Source organism: Podarcis tiliguerta, assembly GCF_965153285.1.
Source record: "Podarcis tiliguerta genome assembly, chromosome: 12".
Lineage (NCBI taxonomy): Eukaryota > Metazoa > Chordata > Lepidosauria > Squamata > Lacertidae > Podarcis > Podarcis tiliguerta.
In genome coordinates, this window is record NC_139545.1 from 6,146,764 (window position 1) to 6,163,904 (window position 17,141).

Consider the following 17,141-nt stretch of genomic DNA (forward strand, 5'->3'; position numbering starts at 1 on the left):
ATGAACTCTGCACATGACATACAGTGTCTACCTACCGTCTCCAGGTGGACTTGAATCGAGGCCCTGTGCTGCAGGCTGCCCAAGTGATGTAATGTTTGATTCAGTATTTCATCAGCTGAACAAAGGTGAAGCCTAAAAGGTACTCTCGGGTGGTTATTTCTCAGTGATCGTAGCAGCCAACACAGTTCGAGAGCAGACGTTTTAAAAGAAGAGTTAGCATGATTATGGGTAAGGACTGTGGTGCTTGGTGGACTAGGGCCACCGACTATCTCTCCCATCACCCAGTGAGCCTGATAATTATCTAGTGATCTGTAAACCACGCATGTGAATTGCTCTAGATGTGCTGATTGCTCCCAACACATTATAGTCAGGATTTAAAGAGCTGCTTAGTTTCATGCTATGGATTTCAGATTTCCCCCTCTACTTGAAGAATGGAAAGTATGCCTTAAAAGAAGTAAAGTTAGTGAGTCTGCTATATAAGCAGAAACGTAATCTTGGTTGTATTCCTCTTGAATTGTCATTTTCGAACATTTTTTGTGGGGGGAAGAGATGTATCAGAGATATAGGGTAAAGATATACTAGATTAGATACCCAAATAACTATGCTGAATGTCTTCTGAGTCTCTTGATTTTGGTTCTGGATACACTGTTTTTACCTTGTGTTGACATTCTTATCAGTAGTCATCAGGAAAAGTTAGCCGTGGCTATTTCTAAAATTAAATGGGAAGGAGGCTATTTCCGAGCTTATTAGTCCTTCCTGTAATAAGACTGATTTACACACAGAGAACTCCTCAAGCTATTTCTATCAGCTACATTCCACAAGAACGGGCAGAAACATTCTTGAATGACATTTTGCTTCATGTTCTCTGGTTTCTCAGCCCTGTCTTCCTTATGAAGCTTATCTTTCCCATCTTTAGGTGAACATCTCCCTTGTCACCTCAGCGGCAATATATTTATTTCAAAGACATCTGTTCTGCTTTTCAGGATGGTTACTTCCCAAAGTAGTTTAGAACTGGTGAAATGCACAAAAGCCGTCCTCAGTAAGATACAACAATAAAGATGTAAGATTCCATGATTGTCATGAGGTCCAGAACAGAGGAGATAATTTATTAAGATTTGAGAAGTATGGAAATGCCAACATTTTGGGTGCCTGTGGACACATTTGAAATCTTGAATGTGTGCTGTGGGCCCTGTCTCCTCTGATTGCTTCCCTCATCCTTCCTCAAATGTTAGAAAGAAAACATCACACACACAAAATAGTTCACTGGGGTAAAAGTTTGATTCAGTAGAATTAAGCAAATCTTCATAAATTTCCGTGATTATACATGGAGTTCCATTCAGAAACAAACAATCCTGTTAAAGCTTGTAAACGATACAGTATAAAAACACAGATTCAGAGCCTGCCAGCACCATAAAAATATTCATTCAAGGCACTGAACTTTACATAAGAGGACCACAAAACTACCAGCAAATCAAAGAACACATCTGTGAAAACGGAGATAACGATGATCTGATTGTGGTTTTGAGGGGTTCAATCTCTTATAAAAAGTGTGAAGACCTGCAAGGATCTGTGACTTGGATCCATGTTTTTGCATTAAAGCAGGCCTGGAAAGGGCTGGATCCATATCTGTGGACACAGTTGCAACCTGCAATTTGAGGGCCATGATTTTGAGGGGAAACCCGTGAAAAATTGCAAAATTGCAAGAGGGACCGATTTGCTGGAATTGACATGCATGTGCACACAGCACATGGCCTTTCTGTCCTGTGCACTCCATCTTTATTCAGCCTAACTTGTGCAGCGCCCCACTTTTGTCACCTGCCTCCTTCCCCTGCCCCTCCGTTCCCCAGCCCAGTCTCCCAGATCACTCTGTTTTCCCCCTTTGCATTGCTCCGTACTTGCCAAGGCACAGAGAGGTGAAAGAGCTCCTTTTGCTCAGTGTACTTTTCAAGAAGGAAAAAAGGCCCTGTGGGTTGACAATCATGGGACCCTACTCTCTCCATTTCAGAAGGAAAGGGTTGGGGATGAGGAACCAGAAGCTTCGCTGGCACGAGGGGACATTCTCTCTCTCTTTTTTTAAAAAATAATATTTATTAAAAGTTTGAAGATTACAGAAAGAAGTGAGAAAAAGAAAAAAGAATAAACAATACAAATCAATACATTACAATACATAAAAAGAAAACAAAGGACACAATACATCAAAACAAAAACAATTAAAAACACATCCAATATTTATCATTATCTTTCATTAACTTATTTCCTCGACCTCCTCACACCTCCCCTTTTTGTGGTCTAGTTATTATTTCAGCAAATCCTTTCCACCTTTCACTGTTTTCTGTCATTTAATTATCTTAATTTATTTTAACCTTACCTTACCATTAAAACCCTAAAACCTATTTGTACTTAACTCCTTATAATGTTTCTACTAAAGCCATGTAATTTCATTCCAACATTTTCCTAACATTCATTAATTTTACAATATATCTCTAAATAAATTTTAAAACTTTTTTCCAATCTTCTTCCACCGTCTCTTCTCCCTGGTCTCGGATTCTGTCAGTCCTTTCTATCAGTTCAATATGGTGCATCAACCTGGTGATCTTCTGTCCGAGACTCTTAACTCTTTTCCATGTCCCTTCTGCAGATCTTCTTCATATTTATGCATACACTTTACTTTATCTTCTGCTACGAGGGGACATTCTCAAGGGCACAACGGAACCCACAGGTGTCTGGTTGGCAACCCCAGAGATAGAGAATATATTTAGCCCTAGCTGAAAGCCCTTCCAGTTTGCCATTTTAAAGTCTCCCCTGAAAATTGTTCATTGCTTTGACTCTTGATGAATGTCTCTTTGGAAAGCGTTAATCTAAAAAAAATAGCTCTGTTTCCTAACGTTTAATAGCCACACAGTGACCTCACTGCTGAGGTTGAATCAATTCTAGATTATCCACTCTGGAGGTATTATTACGGGGTTTCCAAGATGCCCTTGAATGACCGTTGCACAAATTTCCATTAATTAAACTATTAAACTGTGTGGGAACTGTGTGTCTAGATGTGTATTACTGAAGCAGACACTTAAACAGTTATATTATCTTGGAGCAATATGCTTTTGGTTTGCTGATTTGTCGTACGAATGCTTTGACATTAAAAACACAGGAGCAGAACGTGGCTATCCAGTCATTTGACTCAGACCAGATTTTTGTGACATAGCAAACCACCTCATTACTCATCTATGACACGTCAAGGCATCCACACAACTAGTCATTATGGCAATAGGGAGCCCTAGTGACCTTTGTGTCACCATTTGTGTCTGAAAAGGAAGGGAAAAAATTAATAATTATTGCATAGAGAGAAGGCAAATTATACCCATTTATATTTATGTACCTAACAGTCATATGCTAGGATATGCAAGTCATATTTCATTGATGAAATGGTTTGGGTACTTGCAAGTTACACCATTGGAAGTTGCGGTAAGTGCACAGAGATTTATTTCTAAATGAGCATACAGTGAATTATTTTTTATAAAAAACTTGACAAGTTTATGATGTTCTGCAGGATTCAAACCTCCCAGTTGTGTTACTAGCAACTAAAATATGCTGCAGTAATTACATATGATTATATTGTTGTCCGGGAATGCTGCAGGGCCTGAAAAGACCGTTTGCGTGAGGCTAAAGTTTAATGAAACACTGTCCAACCGAAGGTTCCTAGATTATTTTGAGGGTGAACTGAAGCCAAGCCAGTGCAAGAGGAAGCAAGCCATACCAAAGGAGGGGAGGTTTGTCTTGAGATCTCCTTTGTTATGTCTCTGGTCCTTTTAAACATCCTTCTGTGCCACTTACAGCTAGTACACAGAATTCTGGAGTTGGTTCTCAAAGTGCCGTATTTTTCGCTCCATAAGATGCATTTTTTTCTTCCTAAAAAGTAAGGGGAAATGTCTGTGCGTCTTATGGAGCGAATGTGTGGTCCCTGGAGCCGAATTGCCCAGAGGTGAAAAGCAGATCATGCTTTTTTTTTCTTTTTTCTTTTTGAGGGAAGTGGGTGTTGAAACAAAGCAGGCGATCAGGGGAGGGAGATAAGGGACACTAGCAATAAAGGAGGCTGCCTGGGAGGGGGGAGGTAAAGACAGCGAACTTGCAAGGAGAGGAGACAGGAAGGCTAAAGCAATGAGGAGAGAAATTAGAAGAAAAGGAGGAGCAAAAAACTGCTCCAGCTAAGGAAAAGACACTAAGGCAAACGAGAGGGAAGGGAGTGTTGAAAGGAAGCAGCTGATTGGCAAGTGATTGGGGAGGAAGATAAGGGACGCTAGAGATAAAGGTGGCTGCCTGGGGGGGGGAGGTAAAAGCCCATGGATCCTCAGGATTTTTGCATTGGGTCACCCCAAATTCACCATCAGATCACATGGCATGTCCATGGCTACAGCCTGCACCCCAAAAAATCATGCATCCACTGTTTCGTGGGGCTGCAATGGCGCAAAAATGTGGTTACAAAGCACGAATCCACATGGATCCCCAGGATTTTTGCATTGGGTCACCCCAAATTCACCATCAGATCACATAGCATGTGCATGACTACAGCATGAACCACAAAAATCATACATCCAGTGTTTCATTCAGAATATTTTTTTTTCTTGTTTTCCTCCTCTAAAAACTAGGTGCGTCTTATGGTCTAGGTGTGTCTTATGGAGCAAAAAATACAGCATTTCCCTCCCCCCTCCTTTCCTCATATTCACTTCCAATCTTTCAGTGCAAGTTTCTTCAGCCAGCTCAGCCTCTTTCTAATATATTTTAAAAACAGCAACACCTGGCTGGGCTTCCCCAGCCACTCTGGGCGGCTTCTAACAGAATATTAAAATACAAGAACCTATTAAACATGAAAAGCTTCCCTAAACAGGGCTGCCTTCAGATGTCTTCTAAAAGTCTGGTAGTTGTTTTTCTCTTTGACATCTGGTGGGAGGGTGTTCCACAGGGCGGGTGCCACTACCGACAAGGCCCTCTGCCTGGTTCCCTGTAACCTCACTTCTCACAGGGAGGGACCTGCCAGAAGGCCCTCGGTGATCAGTGCTGTAGCCTTTTAGCAGGTCTTGTAACGTTATCCCCACCTCTTATTCCTTTAAATAAGCAGCATCCTTTGCTCTGTTTTACCATGGTCCTCCCTTTTTCCTTTTTTAAATAAAGATGAGAATAGTAAAGGATATCTCAGAGAACAGACATTGAATAACTCACTCTAACCCCATGTTGCCTCTTAATACTTCAAATTAAAGCAGAAGATGGCAGCGTTGCACCTTTCTTTTTTAGAAATTAAAATTCCACCTTTGCCTTCCCTGGCAGTATTCCAAGAATGCTGTTGAAATATTCACTTGAAACTGAAAATGGCTTGGGACCAGAGGCACTGCAGCACCTGTTCCCTTATGAACCTTCCCCGCTTCTAAGATCGTGCTCAGAAGTCCTTGGGCTGGTCCAAGACATTTTTACTGCCTGAGAAGGAGCAGCAAATCCAAACACACACAGAGAGAAGTCAAGGCTCACCAAGTTGACCACAAACTTGACATGAGCCAACAGTGTGACGCGGCAGCTAAAAAAGCCAATGCAATTCTGGGCTGCATCAATAGGAGTATAGCATCTAGATCAAGGGAAGTTATAGTGCCACTGTATTCTGCTCTGGTCAGACCTCACTTGGAGTACTGCGTCCAGTTCTGGGCACCACAGTTCAAGAAGGACGCTGATAAACTGGAACGTGTCCAGAGGAGGGCAACCAAAATGGTCAAAGGCTTGGAAACGATGCCTTATGAGGAATGGCTAAGGGAGCTGGGCATGTTTAGCCTGGAGAAGAGGAGGTTAAGGGGTGATATGATAGCCATGTTCAAATATATAAAAGGATGTCACATAGAGGAGGGAGAAAGGTTGTTTTCTGCTGCTCCAGAGAAGCGGACACGGAGCCATGGATCCAAACTACAAGAAAGAAGATTCCACCTAAACATTAGGAAGAACTTCCTGACAGTAAGAGCTGTTTGACAGTGGAATTTGCTGCCAAGGAGTGTGGTGGAGTCTCCTTCTTTGGAGGTCTTTAAGCAGAGGCTTGACAACCATATGTCAGGAGTGCTCTGATGGTGTTTCCTGCTTGGCAGGGGGTTGGACTCGATGGCCCTTGTGGTCTCTTCCAACTCTATGATTCTATGTTTCTAAGTTACTTGGGCACCTGAGGCAGAAAATCTCATAAGCACCTTTCCTAGGGGTAAACAGATGGTACACAGCAGAGCTTCTGCACCTCCTTCCAGCTACTCCTGCAGCCAAGCTGGGCCTGAACGTCTTGCTCTGCTTTCCTTTGGGCCACATCAGCAAAGCTGAGAGAGAGCTCTTGTCATCTGGGCAGCCCAGGACTTCCAGACATATTGCCCAGGCTTTGGTGATGCTAAGGCCTCTCCTCCTTCCGGAGGGGAGGTGTTGTGGGCGGGACGCGGTTCCAGAGTCACGCAGGGGGCGTTATGCCCCCTGCCCCTCTCACCTGGCTGGCGCGCCAGGCCCCCGGTTGAGCACCCAACCGGGCGGCTTGGTGGGGCATGATTTGCTGCTCAACATGCAGCAGCGCCAGCCATTCTGCCCATTTCCTCACCTTTTCTCTGCAAGTCACCCACCCACCACTCCCTTAGGGCTTAGCTTTTCTCTTGACCTTGCTATGGACCTATGGTTGGTCGCCCAGGGGGCCTGGTAGGACTTTTTCCCAACTGGCAAATTGGCACTGGCCTTTTGGTTTTTTCCGCCTACCTCGTAGCAATCGTCACAACTTTCTTGGTATTTGGCGGTTAGGCACTGGAATGTGTTGTTGGTGTGTGGAAGGGCAAGGTGTGGCCATCGCCTACCCCTTCAAATTTGGGTATTCCATTAAAGGAATCCGGTGGTTGTGGATCCTGTCCAATGCCCTGTGTGGCGGGGGGCCATGGCACGAACCTCGGTGACATCAGGGGAGAGCTTATAGTTGAATTAGCATCAACAGGCTCCCCCGACTGGTGCTTAACCCCTTTGCAGACTCACCCCTCTCCGAGTGGGTGGAGTCAATCTTCCGTGGTCCAATGCCTAAGCCAATACCTTCTCACTTGCTGTAATCAATAAAGTTGTGGCCTTTTCTTCACCATGAACCTTATACACTGTGTCCACGAGCCTTTATTCCTCCAAGCGGGGATCGGGTCCGTGAACCACAACACAGCTGTTTGACTTCACCCTCGGAGACACACTCCATTGTCTCTCAAAACAGACAGATGCCAACATCAGCAGCAGAGAGTTTTGTTTTTTGTTTCCAATGCAGCACACGCACACACAAATAAAAATGGTCAGAACAGAAAGATGGTGCCAGGCAAATCTCCCCGAGGAGCCAAAATTGGGGTGCAACAACAGAAAAGGCCCTTATGGTGGCATTTCTGCCCTACGGATGCATTTTATGAAGATAGGTCATAACTGGACATATCCACCCATTCGATCATCGACTTTAGCCAGAAAACTCTTCAATGCCTTGGGCAGCTTCACATTCACACTCTCCCTGAGAGACTAAAATGGGGGGGGGGGGGGAGCTTGATTTCACTGTAAAGTAAGTTTTCCCTTCCTTTGAACCTCCTTTTGTTGCCAAGATCCCGTCTGTTCTATATCCATACAAAACGTATAAAAAGCCACCGACACAGACTTCGATGCTGCCAAGCTGGCTGCAATAGGAACTCTGGGAGTCGCACCAAGTTTGCTCCAAATGGGCTTACTCTCAGGAGGGGCTCTGTAGTCCCAGTCTGTTTGGCTTTTCATTGGCTGCTGTGGAATCACCTCATTGGCAGCTGGGATGAATCCAATGGCCAAGGTTAGGGCATTCAGAGCAGTGGGAGACAGGACAGGAACTCCAATGTCTTTTATTGTTAGCTGAACGGAAGGTGCCACACAGACACAGCAAGATGCTAAGTGCAAGCGAAGGTTTACTGCAACAGGAAATAGCATCTTTGGCAAAACAAATGTGATGTTTTCAAACCACGAGGGTTTCAAGCTGCCTAGAAGCCGGGCGCTGCAATTCCAGTTGTTTGTGTGTATATCTAGAAAGACACATTTACTCTGTGCCGAGAAAGGCTCTCCGCAGGTGTTTAATCCTCGCATTTACATTCTGGCTCTGAAAAACGTACATCTAGGATTTTGAGCTCCTTAGGCTTACACAAGGAATTTGCACGAGCAGTGAAATGTTTGACTTTTCCATTGAAGAGCCAGTGCCCTTATGCACACTATTACCTCAGGCTACATACTCTTCAGGTTACATACGCTTCAGGTTACAGACTCCGCTAACCCAGAAATAATGCTTCAGGTTAAGAACTTTGCTTCAGGATGAGAACAGAAATCGTGCTCCGGTGGTGTGTCGGCAGCGGGAGGCCCCATTAGCTAAAGTGGTGCTTTAGGTTAAGAACAGTTTCAGGTTAAGAACAGACCTCCGGAACAAATTTAGTACTTAACCTGAGGTACAACTGTATTGCTTTTGAAGTTATCCATTCCTTAAGCAGTATGCCAGGCTTCCTCAACCTCGGCCCTCCAGATGTTTTGAGACTACAGTTCCAATCATCCCTGACCACTGGTCCTGCTAGCTAGGGATCATGGGAGTTGTAGGCCAAAAACATCTGGAGGGCCGAGGTTGAGGAAGCCTGCAGAATGCCATGCGACATCTGAGCTAGCTATTCGAGACAAGTCTAAAGTTCCCTTGGGCTCACACAACACGCTACAAAGCTGTTGGTTTGTTTGTTTTGGATTCTAGGCAGGTTTCAGATTCCTTAACTCAAATTTAGCCTCACCCTTATAATGTTCTGTCTTTTGCGGTATCTATACTCAAAAGGTTTATTAGCATAGTAAAAGAAAAGAAAGAAATCAGCATGATGCATATCTGATGTTGGGGCAGAGTCGCCCACTAACAGAACCTTGCCAGATTCTGCTCTTATGTGGTGCCTTGATATTTGAAGCATAAAAGAAAGAAGAAAAGGAAAGAGAGCTGGCTGCAAGGAATTGGCAACCAGAACTTAAGCACAGCTCAGACATTAGTAGGCTACAAAGGCTGCTTTTCTGAAGCTGCCTATTGTTCCCAAAGAGCCATGGATTCATTACCAACCCAAATTTATTCCCCGAGTAGAGAAAAGGGTAAGATTGTAAATGAAGGCAATCTCCTCTTCCTGTCCCAAACATTAAGAAGCACTCCTCTCCACTCTGCCTGCAAGGTTACAATATGTCCTTCTGTATTTAATCATTTAGTTATTTACTGTATTTGGAAGTTTAGGACTCAGCTAATAGGAAGCAGTTTGTGCACTTCTGTAGCCATTGAAGAGAGCACAGAAGATTTAAGCAGTTATTTCATCTGCTGGAAGTAGGTTTCTAAAGGACTAAAACCAGACATCTCAGGATGCAGAGAACACTACCACCTTGTGTTTAAACCGAGGTAACGCTCCAGCTTGTAATGTTTCGGACCAGTTTGATTTCGCACTGAAGGAAGGATGCCACGGGTGCTGTGAGAAAAACCATTTCTTCAGATAAGGGCTGCCTGGCCTTCCACAAAAATGGATTCAGAAGGCCAGGGAACCCTCGTGAGAAGCTCCAGGGCCTGCAGAGGCAGAAGATAACTGGGGTCTCCTCATACTGGGCTGCATCAATAGGAGTATAGCATCTAGATCAAGGGAAGTAATAGTGCCACTGTATTCTGCTCTGGTCAGACCTCACCTGGAGTACTGTGTCCAGTTCTGGGCACCACAGTTCAAGGAGGACACTGACAAACGTGTCCAGAGGAGGGCAACCAAAATGGTCAAAGGCCTGGAAACGATGCCTTATGAGGAACGGCTAAGGGAGCTGGGCATGTTTAGCCTGGAGAAGAGGAGGTTAAGGGGTGATATGATAGCCATGTTCAAATATATAAAAGGATGTCACATAGAGGAGGGAGAAAGGTTGTTTTCTGCTGCTCCAGAGAAGCGGGCACGGAGCAATGGATCCAAACTACAAGAAAGAAGATTCCACCTAAACATTAGGAAGAACTTCCTGACAGTAAGAGCTGTTCGACAGTGGAATTTGCTGCCAAGGAGTGTGGTGGAGTCTCCTTCTTTGGAGGTCTTTAAGCAGAGGCTTGACAACCATATGTCAGGAGTGCTCTGAAGGTGTTTCCTGCCTGGCAGGGGGTTGGACTCAATGGCCCTTGTGGTCTCTTCCAACTCTATGATTCTATGATGCAACCAGAAGTGCTTTCTGCCTGCATAGCAACATCTTCTGGATCCAAGATGCTGCAAGAGGTTTTTAATCCAATGACTCATCTTAAGTGAGGTCCCATACTTGACAGAGGTCAGCATCATACCAATAATCAAAGGCGGTAGGCTAGGAGCCACCAGGAACCAGTTCTTTAATATTTCCAGTGCTGAAAGGAAAAGCTAACTTTTTTTATGTATGCCACAACAGCAGCAAGAATACTTAACGCAAAGTATTGGAAGACACAAGAGCTACCCACCCGGGAAGAATGGCAGATGAAGCTGATGGACTACATGGAATTGGCAGAAATGACTGGCAGAATCCGAGACCAGGGAGAAGAGTCGGTGGAAGAAGATTGGGAAAAATTCAAAGTATATTTACAGAAATACTGCAAAATTAATGAATGTTAGAAGAATGCTGGAATGAAGTTATATGGTTTTAGCAGAAATGTTATAAAGAATTAAGCAAAAACTGATTGTTAATGGGCCAAAGTGGAAAATTTAAAGTTAGATTGTGTTAAGATAAATTATAGAACAAAAAATGGAGAAAGATGGAAAGGATTTGCTGAAATAGCTAATTGAACTAGAATACAAAAAAGGGAGGTGTGAGGAGGTCGATGAAACAAGTAAATGAAAGGTAAAGATATTGAAATATTGGATGTGTTTTTAAATGTTTTTGTTGTTTTGATATATTGTTGTTTTGTTTTTCTTTTTATTTTCGATGTATTGTTTGTTAAATTTTTTATTGTTTTTTTCCTTTCCCCCTGTAACTATTAAACTTTTAATAAATATTATTTTTAAAAAAAAAAAAAAGAAAGGAAAAGGTATTGCTTAGCGACTTCCAAAGTTAGAAAGGGTAACAGCACAAGACTCTCATGCTGCATATATTATGCTTCTTTTCTTCCTATATAATAAACATGGAAGACTGTCATCACTCAGCTGCCACTGGAAGATCTGTAGTGCCTCATCACGATCCTGGATTTGCAGGAAGTAAGGATGAGGTAGGGAAGCAAACAGAGAAGGCAGGCTGCACAAAAACCAGCAGCCAGCGCATGAAAATGAGAAGGGGGCTAACAAAAGTAGTTGCGATTTATGTGTAGGTCACAGAAAATCTACTAGATATGGTGGGTAGAATTAACTGCACCACTTAAAATCCCCCCAACAAAGTTACGAGATCGGAAGTGCTCCTGGCAGATTTCTTTCCTCTTTCCACATTCTCATACCCCATTCCCTTTTGCTCTCCCCTTTAGAGTTTACACCAGTCAAATATTTTTTGTTGCAATTAGTTCCTTGCCTTGGACAAGAAACCACCCTTTTTAGGTAAGTACAAGTGCTGTGGAAGGGGGTTTTAACAGGTTTATTTTTATTATGGTTTTTTGTGTGGTTTTTTATATTGTACTTTTATGATGTGAATCACCTTGAGATCTACGGATAAAGGGTAGTATACATTTTTAAAAAGTAATAATAATAATACGTGTGTAAACTCACCGTCCAAGACTTGACAAGTAGGTAGAATATTTTAAGGGGTCAACCCACCCCCAGTGATGATTAACATAATACCCCCCCCAATAATACTGTGCGTGAGAGCCACAGTGCCAAATAGTACTTTAAAATACTGTATAATGTAAAATATTGTATACTGTATATATATAATATAAAACCATTAAGACTCTGAAGCTTACATTTACAATGGTGTGGTGTAGTGGTTAAGAGCGGTAGTCTCGTAATCTGGTGAACCAGGTTCGATTCTCCGCTCCTCCACATGCAGCTGCTGGGTGACCTTGGGCCAGTCACACTTCTCTGAAGTCTCTCAGCCCCACTCACCTCACAGAGTGTTTGTTGTGGGGGAGGAAGGGAAAGGAGAATGTTAGCCGCTTTGAGACTCCTTAAAGGGAGTGAAAGGCGGGATATCAAATCCAAACTCTTCTTCTTCTTCTTCTTCTTTAACCCTGCAGATTAGTAAGTTTTTCCTGTATTGTTGGAAAACTTAAGTCTTGAAACGGTTATTCTGGTCTTCACTCAGTAGTTCTATACAAGTACTAGTGATAAGTATAATAATTATCATGCAAATGCAGTTTAAGTGGAGTAACAAATTTTAATAATGCATTACCACAGTACTTGTATGGTATTCTCAAAAGGGGAATCAGAATGTTTCTAACGCTTTGCAAATCAAATTGCTGGATTTTGCAAATCAAACACGCCCCAGAGCATTAATAAAACTTAGAAAAGTGAAGTCGTAACTTTAGGTAGTGTTCAAGCTGCATCATAACAATAGATTTTAGCTGTGGTCGTAGTTGAGCTTCTTCTTGTGTATTGTTTCTGGAGTAACATCTCAATGAGCAATAATTACATCAATCATCACTTAGCATTTACATTAAACACAGAGAAAATGGACTGAGCATCAAAGCAAGAATGGAAAAAGTTGCCCCAACAAACAGACCTGACAGGTGCTTGCATGCTGCTATTTGCTCTTCATGGCAAGTTGTGGTTTGTGGTTTTCAGGGGAAGAGTAGCACCCTGCTGCCAAGGAACTCGCAATTTGCTGCTCCCTGCCTGGAGCAGAGAGCAACAAACCACAAGCCTTGGTTTTACAGTGGTGTCTTTTTTTCCAAGAGGGCCAGATTTGATGAAGTGAAGGGCCATGAGGGCCGACCAAAGGATTGAAGCTGTTGAGGGTTTTTTTTTAGGATTTTACCCCAGGAAATGAACTGCCACAGGGGCCGGATTAAACCGACCTGCGGGCCGGATTAGGCCCCCTAAACAGACTTTGGACATGCCTGGTTTAGCAGTACAGTGGTACCTCGCAAGACGAATGCCTCGCAAGACGAAAAACTCGCAAGACGAAAGAGTTTTTTGTTTTTTGAGTTGCTTCGCAAGACGAATTTCCCTATGGGCTTGCTTCGCAAGACGAAAACGTCTTGCGCCTTTTTTTAAAAACCGTCAATGCATTCCTATGGGAAACCGTCAATGCATTTCCTATGGGAAACCATGCTTCACAAGACAAAAAATTCACAAGATGAAAAAACTCGCAGAACGAATTAATTTCGTCTTGCGAGGCACCACTGTACGTGCAAACCGGTGGTGAAGGCTTCTCTCCCACCCAACCGCAAGCCCTGGTTCTAAGATAATGCCAAGTCGTGGCTCATGGTTTGTGTGCTTCCAGCTCCAGGCAGGATGGAGGAAAGTGGAACACTGCCTGTTCACTGTAAGCAGGTGTGTACCGTCCTAGCATAGGTTAGATTAATGAAATTTTCGGGTTAGTAGTGGGTAAAAAAATGCATTCAGTATTTTTTTAAAAAAACACCACCACCACCTTTCTAATCATTTCAGCTTGCTGCTAAACTTCGCTATTAAGAATGCAGTTTTCAAGTTACCACCTAGCTATTACCACCTTTCTCTCAATAGGAACCATTCTCAGAAATATTCATTTCATTGGCTGGTAAAGTACAAATACATCCTAACAGTTTTGCTGAAACCATTTTTATTAACAAATCTATGTTCTTGCTCCCATGGCATATTGAAAAATGTATCCGAAACCTACATGTCATGAAACACACACTCACACAACCACAAATACGTCTGCATGCATTCCCTCCTAATCACCCAAGTATTTGCAAAGAAAATCCTTTTGTGATTGATATAAAATTGAAAAGCGGAATATTTGTTAGAGTATGTTAAATAAATATGCAAAATCAAGTTCCATCTTGCTAAATGATCATGAATATTTTGAAGAATTCCAGGTAAAGTCAGCTCAGGTAAATGATTAGTTATAAATGTTTTTCTTTTAAAAACAATAGAAAAAGGGAAATGTCATAAATTCTATTATCCAAGGATAAGATAATCCAGACTTGAGTATGTTACATCACAACATTGTTTATTATGTGACTTTTTACAATACAAACAAAAATACAGAAATGCAGTATATGAATACAGCTAAATGTAAAATTGTGACTTTTCTCTCAAGAGGCCATGATTCTCTTTTCTAGTAGAAGACAGACTGCACACAGGTAGAAACAGGTTGGTAGTTAACTCCACATTTTTTCCTAGAAATGACCTATAAATGCATTTTCCTGCTACTTACCATAAAATGTAAAAAGGGAGTTAAAGGAAAGGTTTTATCAACTGGTTCCTACCATATGAAAGAAACTACATTCTATTTAGCAGGGCCAATATATGGAAAAATATCTAAATTATATGTTATTACAAAAATGAAGCAGTAATGAAATTATTCTGGCTAGAGTAGTTACTAAATGAGAATAGCATATATTTAAAGAATCCAAAAAAAGTTGTTTCTTTTAAAAAAAGCTTTTAGGTGCCCCATAAGCCTATAAGTTTTGTTTTTCCATGTGTATTTTCAAACAACGGAAGTGTCAAAAATAGGGTCAACTGTGTTAGACTAAATTACATTATTATATATGCTGCACTGAATGGAATTTTTTTTTATAATAGAAGCATAGTTCGTATTATATTATGGCAATGTATCCTTATGGAAAACTTTCCCAAGTCCTTGTATACTGGAATATCCTGTAAACAAAATCAAACCACCAGAACATGATTGTACAACAGTAAAATGTTATTTTGCAGTAAAATGACTTGTGTTTTTTTTTTCCTTTTTATTTTAAAGGGGTAACTTAGAGCTGGTTTGTTTTCCTAAGTATACAACACCCTAAATAATTCAAGGCATTTCAAGTGCCCTCAAAATTAACCAAAAAAATAATATTTTTTTTTGTCATGCTGTTAAATCCAAAGATATGGACACAACTGGTGCAAGATTGGTCAAACAGATCCAACACACACATGTCCAGGCTGGAATATTGGCAACTAATACATAACTGGTGGTCATAAGTATATTTAAAATATCTTCCCTTTCTTCTTGTTCTTTTCCAAAGTTCTGTAAAAGAAGAAAAGGAAAAATAATTATTGAGATATGTTTACGTATGTGATCTTCTGCTTGTGTAAGCACATTACTGTAATTATCGCATTCTTCAGCGCATCAAGCAAGCAGCGTAGGGGTCCCCAAACTTTCTGTGGGCATTCACATAAAATTAACCTCATACAGGGACTTGGCCAGTCACAACATGGCTGCCATTGAAGGTGTCTTATTGAGGCTACATTTTAATATTTTAATGTTCCATTATTTTCATGTTGTACTTTACTTTTGTTTTTAAGTTGTAATCACTCATTTTTTATTATTGCTTGTAAGCCGCTCTGAGCCCGGCCTTGGCTGGGGAGGGCGGGGTATAAATAAAAAATTATTATTATTATTATTATTATAAAGTGGCCCTCGCTCATTTACATTGTGTTTGTGTGTTTCTGGGTACTGAGAGGGAGGAAACATGCAAACAAAACACGGACCTGCAGACCCCAGAGAAAAGGGAAAGCACAAGGGCACAGTCCCTAAGTGAATATGAAACAAAAAGCAGAGGGAATAGGGGAAAACAAAGCAGAAATTCAAGAAGAGCGTTTTCACTGGTCAGGTCTAATTCAAATCCATCAAACCTCCTTTGGGGAAGGTTCTCAGGCAGGGTGGAAGGAGAAAGAACTTGTCCATGTGAAGAGCACCTGGTGGAAACCCTTACACATATGGCTCTTAATTGTAAACTATATGCTGATCTCCGTCAGCAATTTCTAGATCAACTCTGTGTCCCCAAGTGGAAACCAGAGTTGGAGGTCATACATCTATTACTGGGGAATGATCAGGAGCTCACCTAGTTAGTGGCTAAATATCTCTATTTGGTTTTTTTGTCGTCAAAATACACTGCAGACATCTGATCTCCTTGGAGACCTAGAGATGTGACGATAGACTGCTCTGCCTCCTTCCTTTTAGCAAATGTTTTGTGCCAGTTGGGAAGTGGTAATTCTGTGTTGATTTGTTTTGGATGTTTGTATGTGATGCCAATAAAAGGTTTGGTGATGGTGATGGTAACAAAGCAAAGGCCCTCAAAGAAGAGGGAAACTGAGTGCCAACTGACCCAGAGAGGAGCAAAGGGGAGAAAGACACAAACCATTCCTTTCCTTCTCTCCAACTGGTTGCCTGTCCTCAACCCACTCCCACTTTTCCCAGCTAGGTTCATCATCTTCTCCTTTTCCTCTCATCACATTTTTTCTCCCTCCTAATCACTCTTGTTTTCTACTGGGAGGGCAGCAATCTTAGCCTGGAAAACTAGTGGAATGAGGAAGGAGAAATGCTTTCCCCTCTTCTCTCCGAACTCTCCATCTTTTCCAGGCAGAGAGATCCATCTGCAAAGTATATTTACCATGGCCATTTTCCAGGATAATTGTACATGTGGAGCAGTTCATAGCAAGGACAAATATGATATGTCACATGTGTGTAATATGGCATTTTACCAAAATGAGCAGAGATAACGTCGTTAAATCTGAAGTGGGAGCTTCCTGTGATAGCACAGAGCCAGATGGTGGAAAAGCAGAAAATGAGCTGGTGAGAGCGGTTTAGGAAGTACTGCTATGAGCAGGGTTGTCAGTGCTAAGGAAGGAATTGCAAGAAGTGGTTTGACAACAGAGGAGGAATGGCGATTCCAGGCATAGACTGGACAGAATGGAAAGTAGCACGGAAATAGGAATGGGCCAAGGGGAATTTTCCCCTTCAACCAAGCAGCTTAAACATTTCTAAGGGGCTGCTTCTGGTGATACTGATATGGCCAATATGATGCCCTGTTTCAGGAGCCCTTAGAAACAACATAGGATGTGGGGGTTGGCTGCGAGGAGAAAGGCAAACTGGTGAAAATAGCCTCCTTCTCGCAGAAGGGACATGGAGAAGAGCTAAGAGCCTCGGATAGAAGATCACCAGGTTGATGGGCTACATAGAACTGATAGAAAGGACTGACAGAATCCGAGACCAGGGAGAGGAGACGGTGGAAGAAGATTGGGAAAAAATTTTTTAAATCTATTTAGAGAAATGTT

The 17,141-nt window shown here is 42.1% G+C and overlaps 2 protein-coding genes and 1 long non-coding RNA gene across 4 annotated transcripts in view; 1 reads left to right on the forward strand and 2 right to left on the reverse strand.

The window, feature by feature from the left end:
- ANLN (anillin, actin binding protein) overlaps positions 1-17,141 on the reverse strand; it is a 495,425-nt gene that overhangs the window by 212,431 nt on the left and 265,853 nt on the right. The gene's annotated exons all lie outside the window — the stretch shown is intronic.
- On the forward strand, positions 12,279-14,792 carry LOC310661314. The gene is made up of 2 exons (XR_014503889.1): positions 12,279-13,000; positions 13,277-14,792. It is a non-coding gene; the product is annotated as an uncharacterized lncRNA (long non-coding RNA).
- The window catches only part of SEPTIN7 (septin 7), a 55,332-nt gene continuing 52,264 nt past the window's right edge, over positions 14,074-17,141 (reverse strand). For both annotated transcript variants that reach the window (XM_083407103.1, XM_083407102.1), the window contains one exon: positions 14,074-15,111. In XM_083407103.1, the coding sequence (XP_083263229.1) occupies positions 15,072-15,111 (40 nt within the window). In that variant the 3' untranslated portion in view covers positions 14,074-15,071. The remainder of the gene's footprint in view (positions 15,112-17,141) is intronic.